Consider the following 19,404-nt stretch of genomic DNA (forward strand, 5'->3'; position numbering starts at 1 on the left):
AGAAGGACTTTAAATGTAGTTATCACTGAAAGCGATTCTCATTTTAGACATAATTTCAGAAATAATACGTGAATATGATTAGACAAAACAGTAAAATCAGGAATGTTTTAGTGTCCTTGATAGTTACTGGAAGGAGCATACACAAACTTGTTAATGTACTGCATATGGTATAGTTCTAGTCTTACTTCTCACTTCAAGCCACATTCGACCATTCACACGTGCCCGTGCAGCATCTCTTTAAGTTGTTTTATATCTACAGCGCTATCTGTCTGCATCGCTCTCAGCCTCTACAGACCACACCAGAGCCTGTTAGAGCCAGAATGGCCCAGCAACAACTGGTTACACAAAAAACAGATGATGGGACAAGAACTATAAACAGCAAAGCACAGAAAAAAAGAAAAACAGCTGCACTGGTCAGTCTTCATTATCTTAAAGCTTAATTTCACCAGTTTCATCATAAGCAGATTTTTGTCCACTTTGATTTCTCGCTTTTCCACTGTTAAGCAAAGTCAAAGGAACAACAACAGTGCAAACATAACTAAGAGCAGCCTAAAACTCAGATTGACCCACATTTTTATGAGTCTGCCGCCACTTGGTAGCAAAATACTACAACACCTAGACGTGTGTTTGTGAGGCACTAGTGAAGAATGCATGAGATCTATTTTCAGCCCTTTAGGTTGGCAGATGACTGCTCTATTTCCTGAGCAACAGCCGCCTTGTGTAGTGGAATGCAACTTTACAGAATCTGTTGCCTATTTAAGTAGTCAAAGAAGCAACACCTAGAGTTTTCAAAGCATTATCAAGAAACAGAGCAACAAAGAGGATATCAACAATGTGAAGGATGGCAAGAAGTGCAAACACACTTCTACAGAAATGCTATGGTTATTAACAGATTACGATATAACTAATAAAAACTATTCTGTATTAAATTGACACACCCGTACGTACAAGCAGCAGTGTAGCGGTTTCTGGCGAAGAGAGTATACTCTATTCAGATATTTATCTATCCTTTTTTTTTCTAAGTGGCCTCCCCAGCAACGAAGCGTTTTTAGTTAGTTTTTATAAGACAAAGCTAAACACTGACTAAAAACTGCCATATTCAGTCAACCCCTAAAAGTAATCACATTGTCAGAAATTCTGTTAATTAACACTGAGGAATACATAAGCATCTAAACAAAATTAGTGCCCTGAATACAATGCTGAAACCTAACCAACCTACCAATAAGGGTGACTAATACTAGCCAGAGGGAGGCAGAATCAGAGACGTATATATTTGCCTTCCTATGAGAAAACTCAGACTCAGACTCTACAGTTACAAATATGATGTACATCACAATGAATTCGGAAGTGGCTATACTCCATGATGAAAGAAAAAAAGTGGTTCTGCGGAATATACTCATGTATATATAGCCTAGCCTTTAATTAATATGTGGGCAATAGATGAGGTCTTAACTGGTATGCTTGGATAAAATATAGCTAATAAAATGCAGAGTGTCACAGATGTGGAAATGACAACCCAAATGCAGGACCATAGGAGAGAAGAGCGCCGCGAGGCTGGAGGTCGTCTCGAAGCTTTTAATAATATCGAACTGAATACAACATGGAAAGTAACATGATTCTACAAAACGGTCTACAAAATTAAGTAAACCAAGAAACAAAGCCAAACATAAACTCAGACCATGATACAGAGAGCATCTTAAGGCAGGACCATCACAACACATGCTGCGGCATATAGGCACTGTGCCTGCTTGATCATGCTCTTTTGGCTAAAAAAAAAACTTTGACAATTGGTCAAATCATATCTAGTGCAAACATTTCTTACAAATTACATTCAGCTAAAGGATTGGTTTATTCAATGTTCCATATTTAGCTCCACTGTTATAGCCATTTGCTTTGGTTTTATGTTTTTAGTTATGTGCCTTTGAGATTTTCGCTTCAATTCAATGCCACAGTGAAAGCTCACATGCGCACAAGCCTGGTCCAACAGCTACTCTGTAGAACACTGTAGCTTGGATTACAGCACACAAAGGAATGTGAATCTGCTGCAAGTTAAGAATGTCTATTACAAACAGCTGTTTTCTCATGGTCAAAATCTCTGATGGTATCAGAGCTTAATTTCATATCTATATGATACTGTTTTGTAAGTATCTTTCTGTTTGTTTTTTTTTCCTTAGATCTATAGACAGTCAATATCCTGCTGTGCTATTCAGATTTTCTGTGATCTTTTCAAAGCGATTCTAGATGCGGAACACATCTGAAGAAGCAAAATAAATAATGATAAAAAACATAAATAAACCAAACTAACACCTTGTCAAGTCAGAAGGTGGTGCTGAAAGGGAAGGAGGGCAATAATTGCAGTTGTTTCATGTGTGTACCTGTTGTGTCAACCCCCTTCCATCGCCCCTTCATCCTCTGCCTGTCTGCTCTGTGACCAGAGGACGAGAGTGGGCAACAATACTGCCAGCTGCGGCCTCAAGCTGTGAGCAAAAGCCATTCATTTAAAAGGAGTTTTTGTTCAGCTTAAGAAGTGAAGTGGGAAGTTATTTCTTTGAAGAAGCCCCCTTCTGAAGATTTGCTGATCAAAAACGGAAAGTTCTGTAATTTGCTGGAACTCCTGGTGTATTTCTGTGAAAGGTCCAGTGCAATAACAGGATACCAAAACAAGAAAGAAAGTGGGTCAGCAGTCTTTCTGTAAAAGGTGTGTGAATAGACTGAAGATTTACATATGTGAAAGCTTTGCGGATATGGACAGTACATTTCCTAACTGTCTAATTACTTGTGTATGCCTATTATATGTCTATTCCCAGTTTGGGATGAATAAAGTACTTCTATTCTGTTTTATTCTATTCTATTAAAAAGTTAAACAGTCAATAATTACTAAATCAGTAGAAACTGATCAGCCATTTGTTGATGAAAGGTGATCAATTTGCTTTTAAAACACTGAAAGAAGTATATTTTGAAACACTGTATGCTTGCATTTAGAATAATATTGAAAAACAATTTTTTTTAACAATATGGTTTATAAAAAATATTTTTTATCTGTATATAGGGCTACTATCTATCTGGTATCTAGTATTGGTAGTAATAATACTTATAATAATGATTATAATAATAACTCAAATATGAGGGGAAAATACTAATGAAACCAATGTCGACTGATGTGAGGAGGCCCAGATAAGAACTAATAAAGTAACTAGCAGAAAGCTGAAAGAATTATTGACAGCTATTGGGAAAGCTCTCTTTGCATTCACTTTGAGGATCATCTCCCCCTGTGTCAGTCTTCAGGATTGATGTTCTACATCAGTTTTTCTCCAGGGCAAAAGAAAACGGCTAAAATCTGAAAATCTTATGCAATAGTTGTGTAGGAATCAAAAACTCTCAAACTTTAAACGATTAATACAGTTCATGTTTGTGAATCTGATCAAAAGTAGTAAAGCTTTGGTTACTAGTGATTTACATGATCATGGTTGTACAGGCAACCATCACTCAGATGACTCTCAAAACTGAAGAAAAAAGATTGATATTATAATTTTAAAAGATTTGGGGTTATTTTAATTACCCTTAGGCTCATTGACATAGACATTCATCCCCATTAGGTATTTGGAATATTGCAATTCGATCATAAAGAGTGAATTCATCAGACTCCAGAACCAAGTCGGTGATGTGTTTGCTTTTAACTTATGATATGATGACTATATCCTTATGATGATAAGGATATGGTTTTGTGTACAGTTTCACAATCAATAAAGGCACATTATCTTTCTATTTACATGTTACCAATATATTTAAATTTAGTTACACAAATACTAAAGAAAGTTGCAAAGTAGGTGATTACAAATTAAAACTGACACAGAAACTAAATAAATAGGGAATAGGGAAATAGGAATAAATAGAAAACATTCAATGGCCTCGCTGCCTTTTTTAATATTATTCTATTTAATTTAATCTTATTTTATTTGCCGTAAGTCTTACAATTTCTCTAGTTTATTTGAATAAAACAAGCGACTACATCCATCCAAAATATTTGAATCCAAACATCAGAATAGTCTCTTTCTGAGTTAGGGGTTGATATAAAATTTGGATGATGACTCTGCAGCTACAGAACAGTTTGGGAAAAAGGGAGGAAGACAGTGGGAAAAAAAACCCTCTTGGCATTGTGGCCGAAGCAAGAAGTATTTCTGTGTGTGTGCTGTGATGTAACTCCGATGTGATTTAAAGGTTGGGAAGCAGAGATGAAGCAGAGTGTTCTGGATAGGAATGCAGGGTTGGCTGACTGTGCTGAGACAAAACAAAAAAAAGGCTCGACAGCAGGGGCAGCCTGGACATGAGGAGGCTGCCCTGCTCTACTAAATAGGCTCTACTAAATGAAATAAATGAATGAATGAAAGAATGAATAATATAATCCTCAACAATCTGAAAAAAGTAGTAAACATCTGCTTCTGTATGTTTCCAACCAAATGTTTGGTATTCTCAAAATACATCCTTATTTCTGACTTTTAAGAGAAGCTCGGCTTTCTATTTCGGCATATCACTTCACCTCAAGTGACAACACTTGATTGTTTCCAATAGTTTTCAGGGAAAATCATCAATTTTATTGGAACTGTACTCAAAAGTATTATCGTGATTAGTGTAGGCCGATGAAGAAAGCAGTTTATTATTTTTGTGTCCATGGAACCAAAATGAAATATGTACTGAAATAAGAAATAACAGAGTACCACATTTGAAATGAATAAATAAATATCTGAAAAGCACACACAGGGAGGATCAGTGCTAGCAGCCTTTAAAAAAAAAATGATTTGAGTTACTGATGTGCATGTGTTTATTTCATTTGGAAGCATGAGTGTGCTCACTTCACTGGTGACTTGTTAGTAGTTCCACCAAGCTGGGTAATTAAAATGTTCTGTCACTGAGTTTCCCACCGATTTGTAAAGCGTGGGCTTTTGTAAACCACGCTCTCAGGTTTGACACCTGAGCACACAGATTTCTGAACTGTGCACGCGGGTTTGAAAACTGCCCAAATATTTTCATCGTTTCAGAGCAATGAAGCCAAATCCGTGTTTACATTTTATAAACCAGAGGGCATGGATTACAAAAATGAATGCCCTTAGTTGCAAAACTGGGAGCACTGTTTAAAAAACGTGAGAACAGATGTTTTTTGGTTTGTTTATTTCTTCCTTTTGGCAGGAGGCACTGGGTAGGTTCTGTAGAATGATCCATCTCAGGAAGTGCCTGGAATGGTCCCGTTTATTGAAAGACATTTGTTCAGAAACATACAGTTTTTTTTTGTTTTTTTTTTTAATCATGCACTTTAGTGCTGACAGTGACACCTATATTCAGTCTACAACTAAATCAGTTCTAGCAAGCTCATCGTGTTTTGCTTGTCCTGAATTCCAAGTGCCCCTCCCACTTAAATTCTATCCAGGTCTAATGCCTCTTCCTAAATGTATGGCTTGTAGATCCAGGCCATTACCAAGGTATGTTTAGTGAAATAATGCTTATAATATGCTGCACATGGTAACTTTGGCAATGACAAAAAGCTAACAAAAAAACCTACACGAATGGCTCAACCATTTACTAATGAACTCATTATCACACATTGACTAATGTCCCCTTTAAATAAAGATGTAGGGCTGAAGTTGTGTGAGTTGTGTGCTGAACAGTTTTTTTGTGTGTGTGTGTGATGGCAGAACTAAATGTGTGTTCAAACAGGTAACAGCCATACAAGTCTGGGTTGTGTACCTTTAGTCATCTGTGTGCAGCATCAATCTAAGGCCAAAGAGAACCACACTGCACCATTGTTATCATACGGGGGAGGGACAGATCCCTTGAAAAGGACCCTAATCTAGTGTGTGCAGAGCTGAAGGGGTGAGAGTGGTGGAGCAGTGAAATGATGTCTGCAGAAGAATGACATGGAAGCTTTGAGAGTCTGATATGGGATTGTTTGGTTCTGTTCACCCATATGAAAATCTGATTTGACTGCTCTTGTGAATCAGATCAGTGGTGCACTTGTATGTAAATGTAGTTTGTTCTATTGGTGAAAGAAGTTTTAAAATGAAAAAAAGAAAAGGACTTGAATTTTTGATCCCACAAATGTCTACTTTCCACTACTAGTTTAGTGTTTCCTGTTGCACAATTCATTTTCTGTGCATCTTTATTTAATTTGCTTCTTTCAAGCGCAGTTCAGTATGATTTAAACATTGGAATGAATGTAAAAAACAAATCGATTTAGCAGTAGTGTGTCTTGGTTTAATGGTGTAATCACATATCAAACCACAGTATAGTAAATCTTTCAGGGCAGCAGAAGGAGCATATTTAAAGTAACACTACTCTCCAGATGTCATCTTGTGAAATTCTGTGACTGTTAAATCTGTAACTTCATGTGATAACTCAGTGATATTGTCACGTCTGCTCGCAAAAACTGCCTTTTTATATCGAGGTTTATTTATGTTCAGTGGGTTTACATATTTTAAATTTCGATGCTTTTTCAAATTGACATTTGACTGCTTTTTTGTCCCAAACGTTTTGGCATATTTCTTCAATAACAAGCCAAGTTTTCAAAAATGTATTAACTTTTGAGAGATAAAACATATGAGTGAAGACGTGGTTATAGTTCATTTAGTCCCGAAATGTGATTCAGTTTCCATAAAGCACATTTTACAACACCTGAATCAAAAAGCATGCATTTCAATGAATATGAAAAAATGTTTTCTGTTTTCTTCTTTTTTTTTTTGCAGGAAAATACTCTTATTATTGATCTTGCACATAAAAAACACCCATGTATGTCCTGTGATTTGCTCCAGCACATGGACTCCATGAGGTTATTTCTAAAGACTGTAAACATGCTGCTCTCTGGTGGTCAATACATAGAATTGCATCATTTCTTAGCTGTGGGTCAAAATCAGTTTTGTGTTGTTGTTCATGTGTTTGTATATATATTTTTTACTGGCATTTGTTTTGCTTTTCTTATGGAATTGTCTTTCTGTGATTTACAGGAATAGAATGAAAGCAAGGTATCAGCCAACAGCACTAGTGAATCTGTTTCAAAGATGCATGTCGCACTTTATCCTCGTGTTTAACAGAGGTATAATATTCTGATTCCACTCTCCTTGAGTAAAAATGCCTTTTTTATTTTCATAAATGAGTGATATTTCTTTTTTTGCACCAAATACAATTACTGATTTGAGCACAGAAGATTTGTAGAGAGGATCTATGATGAAGCAGATATAAACATTCATTGTTCTGACCCATTTTTGTTTCATTTACAGGCATTCTTGGTGTATCAGCTCCTTTTTATCAGCATATCCATTAAGTACTGAAGTTTAGCAGAATGTAGCTCAATTAAGAAAAAAAAAATATTTCACATCTATGCTACATTTACTTGCAATTTTAGACCCACGAAGATGCTATTCATACAGCAAATGTTTCTAGTACTTTCCTTTTATTGTTTTAAAGAAGCAGTATAGTTTACCCCTTTCTAACTTGTTTGCATTTCAAATTTTTAATTTTTTTATTCTAAAAAAGAACCCACTAAATTCTCATTTACTAAGGAGAAGAAAACTTTACAGTGTAGTTTATTTTTATTTAACTTTATTGAACACAAACATTTCTGGCAGAGTGCAGAGTCAAAATTTCCTTCTTTCCTCAGTTAGTATTCAGTATTTACACCAGAAACAGTGAATAGATAGACAGACAGAGGACGAGCCCACTGATTGGAACCTGCAGCATGAGAGCTGTAGTTTACAGAGAACAAGGCTGAAGAACAGAGACCTCTGGATCAATGACAGTGACCAGCTGTTGGCAGCAAAGGCTACAGGTTCCTCTGTAATGTAATATGAAAAGATAGATGTTACACATTTGTTTGAGTTACTGTGAGACAGGATATCTAGGAAGGATATTTTTAAATCCTTTTTAAACCCTGAAAAACCTCAAGATGTCTTTATTCTGTCTGAATCAAATGGTGGAGTCCAACAGAAAAAGGCGTCTTCTGCCATTCTTTTCTTTATGAGGTATCTGAACAAAGGAAAAAGACATTTCAGGAGGTGTGACGTGTGTTAAAATGTTTTATGGGAACTTGCTCAAATATGGGCACAAATTTTTGAGAGCATTTTGAATGTGACAAAAAAATAAATAGAGAAATCCCAGTTTTAACAGCTATAGCTTCACACTATATTTCAGGTAAAGTTGCTTCACCCTGAATCATATTTTGGAGCTCTTTTATTTTAAAAGGAAGTTTGGAAAACAGGACGAGTTACACAGCACTTGGAAAGAGATCAATACAAACCACAAAGCTTTTATAATTTTTCACCACTGAAAAAACTGTGATAGTGTCCATTTACAGTTACATATTCTGCATGCTGGCTTCTGACAAATCTAAACATTTCAGATACTTTCAGTATTATGAGACCTGAGCAAAGTGTCACAATCCTGTTCAAATTTTGTTACTCTTTAAAATGGGTGGTCATTTTGGCAGGGGTTGATATTACCTGAATGAGTTGCACTACAGCAAATGGAACTGTATTTAATATCCAGTAATCAACCTTTTGTGTAACATTTTATCATGATGGAAATAATGGCCAAACCTTCACATATAAGATCCAAACTGTCATTCACCAGAATTATCCTCTAACAAGGAAACAGTAAAGAACCCATTATACATACAAGAACACACAGATACAGCCATTCAGAATACATGAGACAATTTAGACAAAGCTTTGCTTAATTTACAGCTGTGGAATGTAGAAAGGGAAAAACAAGCTAATTGGAGATGAATATGGAAACGTGAAACCAGACACTGAGAGGAACAAAATGCATGACACCATTTTCTTACTCAAAGGCACTGTGTCTTTCCAGTTTGCTGCTGTCACACTTCTGTATGTTGGCGCTGTCAGTTCTGCCGCACACTACCAGCTACGTCTTTTCACAATCAAACTATCTGCTCAACTCTATGACAAAGGACACAATGGATTCACACTTCATAGTGTACTAGCTTGCAGTCTAAAGTAGAAAGAACACTGTACAAAAAAGATGGCCAGAATGATTTTTTTTTAAAAACTTTTTTTAAAAAGTTCTTTCGTATCAGAAAAACATTTTTTCTTCAACTTTCTATGAATGAAAAGAGACTTTTGAATCCCCCAGGCTAATTTTTCTTCCTGGAAAGAAGAGGCCAAATGCATTTATTCAGATCTGCAGGATCACCGAAGGGCTAAGTTTAACATCTCAAGAGTGTACATTCATTTATAGACACAGACCAAGTATTCGTAACTCCATATAAGCCAAACTTTAAAATGATGCTACTCAGCACAGTTTTCCAAAGGAATCCCTCGCACCCCTGACAGTTTAAAAAAAAAATATTCATCATTGTTTTAAATTAGTCAATTAAATAATTTTTTTCAGCTTACATGTAACGTGTTAAATAGCCACAACAAAAATGCTAACACTCCTTGGAAAGCAGGGATGTCTGGATTGTGAGTACTTGCATTAAAATCAGAAACTATCTAGCCTCAGTAAACCAGCAGGTTGCTGCTGACTATCACATAATCCAGGCTGTTCTTGATATCAAACTCAAAACAACATGCCAAGACATTAACAATTTTGCTGATGCCCCAGAAAGAGAAGAAACTACACGCAAAATGTGCTTTAATTGGTCTGCTTTTTACACACAATGAAATTAGATGATGTGGTATAAGCAGATGCAGTTGCCTTCTGCTGGTTATTTTAGCTGTTAAAGGATTAAGTTTGATAACATGAAATTAAATACAGAGCCAATTTAAATACATGTATTCAACAAGTATGCCTCAGTGTTAAGACCCAACCTGTCAGGTAAACAACTGGTCCAAATTGCCTGAAGGAAACCTCTGGAAAAGGTGACACATTTGTGTGTGAGAGAAAAGAAGATAAAGGCATTATCAACACACATGAGCTGTGTGTGCATCGTACTGCAGTGAGGGTGGAGGCTTCCCACCCCAACAGTACAGATAAAGGGTGATCTTTGTCAGCTCGTAGGCCAAAGATCGCAAACAGCATGATGCTTTTGTTTGAAGACAGAATGAAGAGCTGACAAACGGTGTATAATATTATTCCCACATCTATTCATATAACTTAATTAACTTCAAACTACTGCCAAGAGTAAATGATAGACTGTAAGTCATGTTTCCATAATTTACATCCTGCAGCATCTTTTTTCATTGGTCCACTTCATGTAGTATGCTCTTCAATGACCCATTGTAGTTGGTCACATGATCATTTTTCACTAAAACTGATGTAGAGTGAAAGCAGTATGTGTAATAAACTGGTGGGTGTTGTTATACTTAAGACACAATTCAGACAAGGTAAGGCAATATTTCTCCTTTGGAACAGGATGCCACTGTTGAACACAAACATCATATTTCAACCATTTTATAACTAAAACCATTCCTGTCTCATGTCATAATGCCAGACCAAATATCTAAACTTGTTGCCGCCCAGATGAACGTCTTTATATGAAAAATAAAAAACACATTGACTGTACTTCCTGACTTCCTGAATAATTACCAAATAATAATTAACCAAACCATCCAAATATATTCTGCTTGTTTCTGTCTTTATGCCTCAAAACAGTCTGCAAAAAATGAGCACTTTGGGAATGAATCTTAAGTCAATGAGACAATATGCATTTGGCAAAAGTACAGACCAAAAAAAACAATTAACATATACATCATGGTCAATTTCTCTCTGGTGTCATTTTCATAGCTCAGGCTACATGATTTTGGGACCAGAATTCCATGGCGAAACATTTAAGAAAACAAAATAAACAAAAAAGAGAATGTAAAAAGAAAATGCTCCGGGAAACAGGTACAGAAATACAGTAACTCTGCAAAAATAGGCATGCTAATATTCAGTTCTCTGGCACTGAAAATAAGACATTTAAAAAGCTAAATAGACAGTGGTGACATTATCTTAACACAATAAAACAACAGCAAGGGAAAAACAGACCCATAATCCATTACCATGATGATGACTGTACTGCATAAAGTATAGTTGTATTGGTAATGTACATGTCTTACATTTGTGTGGATCATGAAGGCAGTGAATCTGTGATGGAAAGCTACAGTTCAACCATTTTATATCTAGAGAAATATAGTAATTATTGTGCTCCATATTTATCAGTTGATCAATTGATATTAGACAGAAAAAAAGAGGGTGAATTGCAATCATGAATTTAGCTTTTTTCAGTGACAATTAAACAGATAAACTGATGTACAGGAACTAAGGCGAGTTCTTAGGACATATTCCTGGTCTGAAGACACTGTAGAAAGAGACCCATGATGTTTTTTTTTTTCTTTTTGTTTTTTGTTTCAGTTGCTCTCTGATTTTTTTTCTAATACATTGGGGCGGTATGTGAAATTGCCTTGATGTTCAGTGACTGTGACCACCCCCTTTTTAACCTGTAAAACCCAGCACCCCAAAACCTCCCAACCCCATCTTCCTCCTGCTGCTCTCAGGGCACCGAGATTACGCTTTACTTTCGTTGCCATTCGCCTGAGGAGCCTCGTTGGGAACCGTCTTCACTTCCGCTGAGGCGTTCTTCACCTCATTCTCGTTTTTAGTGTTATCATCCTTCACAGTCTTCCCACTGTAGGCAAAAAAAGAAAAGAGAAAAAAATAAAAAAGAGAAGAGCTTCTTTTAGCATTACTGAGTCTTTCTTTCACTGCTAAACAGTCTGCTCAGAGCTGCCTTTTGTGTCATTTTTCAAAGAAGGAAGAGGGGAAAAATGAGGAGAAACATGCAAAATGCTTTGAGGGAATTTGTTTTCGCTCCTGGAACTGAATGCATTTCACACATAATGGGATCACGCTCACTATCCTAGCCACACATCAAGCAAGAGTACATGGATGTCACAGCTACTTTCAAGGAACAATGAATGCTGATGTGGAATGAGACAGGGCCAGTACAGTAGACATATTGTACGAGGGAATGAAAGACTCAGGCATAACCTACAACACAGACTACAATACACAAGAGGATTACATGCCATCCAGACTCAGCTGAGACACAATGGGAAGAGACTTTTAGGCCATACATCACTTAAGTCGAATATTTCTGGCGTTCTTCCAATTTAAAAATGTGGCGCTTCTCTCTTTCTTTCCTGTGTGCCAGCGCCTACAAACTTTTGAAATCTTTACCCTTCTCTGTCCTGCTGACACATACACACACTCTCTGTGGGCTTCAGAAGCAAGGCAGGAGAGTGCCTTGTATGCGACATCCATAAAAATCAGTGAAAACAAACAGATCTGCTCTCTCAGGAGCATTAAAGCTGTCAGCTGGATGTGAGATTATGGATAAGCTTGTTTACAAAGACACATTTCCCATATGGTGAATATGATAGAACAGGAGTCATGTTTGGCCGAGAAAAAAAACAACTCAGAGGGTGACTAAAATAATCTGGAATCGTCATCCTTAACCCTTAAACAGGCAAGGGTTAACAAAAGGGACAACAAATGTCCCCGTTAATTTCCTCTATCTGACAATTTTGAGCTGTGATGTGGGACACTCCCTCACATTTTAGAATTTTAACAAAATGACTCATATGTATTAACTTTAACATGTTATAATATATTTGCAAATGTTTCGTTAAAACGATTTTCCACCTAAGACCAAATGCCTGCTTAAATATAGTTCAGGTGTTAAATCCTCTTAATAAAACTGATAGAGCAAAAAATGATTCACCTTGTTGGTTATTTTCAAAATAGCATTTTTAATGTGTTATTTTTATTTTCTACAATTCTGGAAAGGAATACAATATGGCTATGTACAAGTAAAGGCTTTCTGTGAAAAAACACCAAGGTGTCAGACCATAATTCGTCTGAAAGGATTAATCATGATTAATTTTTGCAAAGGCCATGTGACTCTTCAAACTTCTTCCAGCAATCAGCAGTCCCGGGCTCCTCTAAGCTGTCGACAAATAAAACTAATGACCACAGAGGCAAAGCCCACAAGAAGTGTTTTACTCTTTCCAAATACTCTTTCTTCAGCAGTGGCAGTTGTTAGGAAACATAGAGTTCAAACTGAGGTCTGAAAGATTAAGAAAACTTTCAGAAAGAACTGCGTAGGACTGTTAGAAAGGCAAATCAAAAGTCAGTCTGACTTTAGCAGACCTCAGAGTTCTACTGTGTAGTTAAATATGAACAGATGGGAAATTGTTTACTTTCTTTTTCTGCTACAGTGAGAAGAGGGTTGTGTGAACTGGTGCCATATGGAAAAAACAAACAGAAGTAAAATACACTGCCCGGCCAAATCAAAAGATGTGACCAGCTGAATTTAACAAGGCAAATGTTCATGGATTGTTTCATTTGGTCAGGTTAAGGCTCTATAACCTTAATATACTGAATGACCAGGTTTTTCAATCAATATGGTTAGAGTATATACCAAGATGACAATGCCAGGAGTCATCTGCCTGAGACTGTGATAGAGTGGTTCATGGAGCACGAAACATCATTTCCACACATGGATTGGCCACCAGAGTTCAGACCTTAACCCCATTTGAAATCTTTGAGATGCAGTGGAGAAGACCTTACACTGCAGTCCACCTCACCCATCATCAGTGCATATCTTGGTGGAGAATTAGTGCGACTTTGGACACAAATGAACGGTGTGATGTTATATAAGCTCATACAAACAATTCCAATGCTAATTAGGGATGTGAAATCGGCCCTATCTTCAGATCATTTCATCGTGGCCACTGTTGATCGCCGATAGGTGATCCAATCATTGTGCCAAAAAGGAATGCTAAATCGACTATTTGGGCATATTTCACGTTTTTCCCCGATGTCAACGGTGAGCCTAAAGACCTACGCAACCTATTTGCACAAGATGCAAAAAATGTGTGCCTGTGAAGGATAAGCAGACACATGAGTTCATCACCCCTCCAAGGCTGCAAAAATACCCCCAACCACTGCTGCGAGATCAGTTGCTGCGGTCGGATTAAGCACAAATGCATCTTGGCAGCCCACTATATCGGCTTATTATTAACATCTTATGGCATTAAATTAATTCAAGATCGCCTTAAAGATCGCCATTTGAAAAAAAGATCACAATCCTCCCTTCGATCGCTGATAGACGATCCGATCCAAAATCCTTCCATCCCTAATACTAATTGGAGCTATGATAAAAGATAAAGGTGGACTAACAAAATATCAATGTCTGACTTTGGTCTTGGCCAGGGAGTGTACAATCTTTAGTCTCCGAAAAAAAGAGAAGGGAATAAAAAAGCTCTGTCTTTGTCCAAAGCACAAAAGTCAACATCAGGAGTTTTCACATGAACATGCTTTTGGCTTGTCACACAGCAGGATGTGTTTAATCAAATATCAGCAGCTACAGATGAAAAGACGTGGGTTCTAAAACAGGATAAATATTGTCACACTTTTTTTGTGAAATACAAAAGTAATCTTTTATGAAATATTAAGGAAAAGTCATTTTTAACTTAATTTCTTTTGGCAAATGATCTTTCAGTAGATCATTTACTTAGAATAAAGAGATTTTCACAAGGACTACCTATCTGATATGGTGGGTATAGGGTCTATTAAAACAGTACACAGACTTTATTTGCTCCCTTAATAGAATAAAAGTTCATGCTGAGGAGGACACCACTCAAACATCACTCATCAGTGGTCTGACAAGACATTTCAGAGTTGCAAAGCTAAAGATGGATCCCTGCACAGATCAGAGGGAGATATGTACTTCACTCCTGTCAGCATTATGAAGAAAAATCCCTGCAATGACAACTTTGGTTTTATCATGTCGATTTTAAGCCGACAAGATTCTTGCTTCCAACCAGCTCTGAACTCCTCATACTTCATCACTGACATCTTCCTCTGACCATTCGAGCGAACAAATTATGAGATGAAGGAGGGAGAGAAAGAGGAGTGACTGTCAGTGAGCCTCACATGCTGTCAGGAATCATGAACATCGACAACCTCCAAAAAAGAAAAGAAAAGAAGAAAACCTATGGATTTACCAAAGACTAGTGGAAAATATATTCCCTCCTTTTAATGCCCTGAGCAGCTTTCTCTATAAGATCTCATTATTGAATAAATCTAAATACATCATGTCTTGTTTTTAGTTAAGATTTTGTTTTGTTTAGTTGTAAAGAGCCAGAAGCTTATGTCCTCTCTGCAGTTTTTTTCTCCATTCCATGACTTTCTACCACCTACTTTACTTACTGTGGCTCACATCTTATCAAATGATAAAAGATAATCATCTGCAATAACAAAAGCTGCTCCACTTTTTACACTCCACACTTTTGAGTCTGTTTAAGTGTAACCAAAATGTAATTTTTCACTGCCTACATCATCTCAGTAAAATTGGTTGCACTCTAAACTGCCCTTCTCTTATTGCTAAGATTGTGCATTGCTGGGTGACCTGGAATGTGACCAAGGTGTGCTGCAAACAAAATGCAACATTCATGCTAATATTAACTGTGATTATGCAGTATCTGGTTAATCGCAGTGAAAACATGGATGGGTGAAATATAACAAGCTGTATGGCCGGAGAAAGCTTGCTTCTATAATGTGACTAAACAAACAGGTGGGAGACAGAGGCGGTGGCTGAATGGAGTGATGACCGGCATGCACTGATAGCATCCTAACAGATCATTTCTCTGTGCCATTTAGCTGACAGGCGAGCGTTTGGCAAGATTAAAGAAAAATAACACCATTAAATGTTCCTAGAATTGATTATAGACCTGACATGTTTTCAGTCAAATGTTGTTGATGTTAAACTTTAATTTGATAGCCATGTTTGTGGGAAATATTTTTTCTATTTTTCCACAATGCATCTTTTCACACCAAGATAATAGGCCAGTGTTTTCGATAAAAAGAGGGTGTGTGAAAATAAATAAGAAAATACTAGCTTAACTGGGGCATGTCTACAATCACGGCTGTGCTCTTTCTTTAAACTGCTACATGATTTCTGGTTGTAATCAATTCAAGTACAAAGCAGCTGTTGCTGGCAGAGAGGCTGGCATCTGCCTCTGAATCTTTTCCTGCAGTTGATATTTACTGGTACTGGTACCAAGCCAGCGGCAAATAACATTTTGCAAGGTCTGATCAGGCTCATCAAAATCCTCTGTAAGTCAGCAGTTCTTGGAGTCACTGATCAAAGTCTATGAGACTGATTTTGTTGGACGTTTGAAACTTGTTACATGATTGTTTGAGGTCTTCAGCATCCTGTTTTTGTGTGATCAATGCAAGACAAATCAGTTGAACATTTGGCTGCACATTTTAGCTTCTAGTTGATTAAACTTAAACTAAACAAGGACTGACTGCTACAATAAAATCGTAGATTTTAAAAATCTTTTTATTTTAAAATTGTTTTATGCAAAATTTAAGTTTGACTGTGTCAAATGAAAATTATTTTTAAAAGTATCCCTAGGCCCATGTGGCTTTATTGATCGTATTGGCATTACTTCTCATGCGATGTTGAGGTTTCCAAAGACTAAATCTTTTCTCAAAACTATACAGTGTAGATGTTGAAAGACCAAAGTTCTGTACAATCTTGCATTGATAAATATGTTTTGGGAACTTAATGATGAATTTGGTAAAAAAAGGTGAGCAGTTACCCATCTTTGCATAGAAAGACTAAGACTTTGTTGAAAGCTCCTTCTATACCTAATCCTGACCAGTGAAGTTGCTTGTTAATCCTATAATATATCTCTGTATTCCTTTTTCTCTCCCTCAGCGTTTTTTAAAAGTGTGTTATAGATTTATTGAACATGCTGAAAATCAATTACTTTCTACTTTTGTCTGTTAAATAAAGATTAAAATGAAGAAACAATAGTAAGTTTTGTATTGTTTGGAAAACTTCCCAAGTCATCTTGGCAACATGCCTGATGTGTGCACAACTGTGCATGTGTGGGTTAAAAGAACAGTTTTAGCATTTAAGGGTGAATTTTTCCTTTTCAATGGCAGCTTTATGAACTGATAGGATGTTATCAGAATAGAAGTGAAGATTCAAGAAATACAAAAACGAAAGTGTTCATACTCATTTTGAGCTGGAGTGGTCGAGTCTGTGCACAGGGCATTGGGAGCATCCTTGGTTGGGCCGTCTACTTGTAAGTCCTTACTGTGGGTGCTGTCGGGGGCTTTCACTGAGTCACACTTGCTCTGTGGCCCATCAGCATTAGCAGAGGGTGGGGCGACTGAGTCTATCACAAGAGGTGTTTGCATGGAAGAAGGGCCAACTTTAGGGGTGTCACTTAGGTCAACCAGGGGCCCGACATTAGGTTGGGGGTCAGCTTTAAGCAAACTGGGATGAGGTGCAGTGCTGTTTTTAGGAGAGGACTTGGTGGGAGCCACTTTGGTTGGACTGGAAGTGCTGATGGTTAGTGTGGTGCTCTCACTAGCAGGACTACTCTGCGCCGTGCTAAGGCTCTCAGTAACTGAGTTGGCAGTAGTGGAGGGGAGTAAGTTTACCACCATGGGAGTGGTGTCTGCAGCAGCAGGCCTGTTTGATGGGGGGTAGCAGGAAAACAGGGGAGGAGAGGGAGAGGTGGGGATTGGACACAGGAGAGGAAGCATTGCAATGTGAGGGGGAAAAAAAGACAGCCAGAGAAATAAAGGGTAGAGGGAGAGTGCAAGTCAGGGCATAAACTTGACAGTAAGTGCTACTGTGCTTCACTGGAAAAATAAAATCTATACAATCAAAATGTTAGCAACAAAATTTGTGGAGGTGTGTGGGATGTCCCCAGTCATGGATGCCACTTGAATAACTCCAATTTACAGTTTGCAAAATATGGAACAGCATGAAGACAAACCACCGTGGACAAGCAAGTAAAAAAGAACTACATCAGTCTAAACTTTTAAATGCCTCAAAATGTAGCTTTTTACCTCATTATGGTTGTGTGGTCATGAATGCAGACCGACACTGGCCAACTAGCCATGTCTTGAACATAGAGTGCACAACATAGGCACTTTAGTCTGGTATAGAAAGTGTGTTCAGGAGTGTGTGTGAGTTTCACCCAACTGTGTGTAAAGTTGAGCCAACAGAACTGTCTCAACATTTGAATCATAAATCATGTCATAACCAGTGAAATGATTAAACCTGCCTATTGTGCAGACATGGCCGGGACACACTTGTTAATGAACCACTTGTGCTGTGTCATACTCACTCTGGGTCTGTCAGAGGAGTGGTCTCATTGGGCTCAGTGGGACCTCGTCCTTCTTGGTTTGGAGTGTGTTCCTCTTCTGTCCTAACTTCAACAATAGGCTCCTTAGACTCATCTTTCCTGTTGTCAGAAAGAAGCAAGCAAGAACAGAAAATGCTTTAGCTATGAATTTGTTAAACATAAGCAGAAATCACAAAACCAAAGGTCACTATCCCACAGTTATGTTAAAAAGGAAGTATATTCTCTTTCAGTTCTAAGGTTTTCTGCATTGGTACGTAAAAAAATGATCTGGTCCTTACCAGGTCTTAAAATCAGGCAAATGCAACATCAAATAAATAACAACATATGCTACTGTACACTGTGTCATTATCTATCGAACGAAAACTAAACTAAAATGGAGAAACAGTGAGTGAAAAACTATATACACCCTATAATTGAGTAGCTTGTACAACCAGCTTTCTCAGCAATAATATTAGTCTCCAGCATTGTTGTGGTGGAATTTTGGGCCTCTCATAATAAGAACGGTTCTTCAGTTAATTTGTTTTCTTTCGGGCATTGATTTCTGCACAGCTCCCTTAAGTTCTCACTTCATCATTTCAGTCAGGTTGAGGTCTGAACTTTGACTGGACCATTTCAACACCCTGCGTCTTTTCTTTTTCAGACTTTCTGTTGTAGATTTGTTGCTGTTTTTGGAATCGTTGTCCTGGTGATGAGCCAGTTTAAGCCATGCTTTAGCTATCAGACCGATGGTCCCACATTTGACTCTAGAATACTTTGGTATACACTTGAGGAGTTCATGCTGGACTCAATGACTGCAAGGTGTCCAGGTCCTGTGGCTGCAGAACAAGCCCAAATCATCAGTCCTCCACCACCATGCTTGACAGTTGCTATGAGGTGTTTGTGCTGATATGCTGTGTTTGGTTTTCTCCAAACATGCTGCTGTGCATTATGACCAAACATCTCCACTTTAGTCTCATCTGTAAAAAGGACATTGATCCAAAAGTCTCATGGTTTGTTCAGATGTAACTTTACAAACCTGAGATGTGCTGCCATGTTCTTTTTCGAGAGAAGAGGCTTTCTCCTACACCCTTCCAAACAAGCCATACTTGTTCAGTCTCTTTTTAATTGTACTGTCATGAACTTTGTGCCTTTGCATTGTGTTAACACACACCTGAATGCTCCAGACCAGCAAAACTTCTGCTTTTTAACTGATGATCAGTTAATTAAGTGGATTTCATTTGCAGCAACTGGCTGGTACTTACTC

The 19,404-nt window shown here is 37.6% G+C and overlaps 1 protein-coding gene across 4 annotated transcripts in view; it reads right to left on the reverse strand.

The window, feature by feature from the left end:
- Positions 1-7,570: 7,570 nt before the first annotated feature.
- Positions 7,571-19,404, reverse strand: part of ncam1a (neural cell adhesion molecule 1a) — a 236,349-nt gene continuing 224,515 nt past the window's right edge. For 2 of the 4 annotated variants that reach the window (XM_072374345.1, XM_072374344.1), the window contains 3 exons: positions 18,144-18,260; positions 17,018-17,479; positions 7,571-11,611 (listed from right to left, as the gene is read on the reverse strand). In XM_072374345.1, the coding sequence (XP_072230446.1) occupies positions 11,491-11,611; positions 17,018-17,479; positions 18,144-18,260 (700 nt within the window). In that variant the 3' untranslated portion in view covers positions 7,571-11,490. The remainder of the gene's footprint in view (positions 11,612-17,017; positions 17,480-18,143; positions 18,261-19,404) is intronic. The other 2 variants (XM_072374347.1, XM_072374346.1) reach the window with 1 other exon arrangement.

Source organism: Leuresthes tenuis, unplaced genomic scaffold (assembly GCF_036924035.1).
Source record: "Leuresthes tenuis unplaced genomic scaffold, fLeuTen1.0.hap1 SCAF_21, whole genome shotgun sequence".
Taxonomy (NCBI): Eukaryota; Metazoa; Chordata; class Actinopteri; order Atheriniformes; family Atherinopsidae; genus Leuresthes; species Leuresthes tenuis.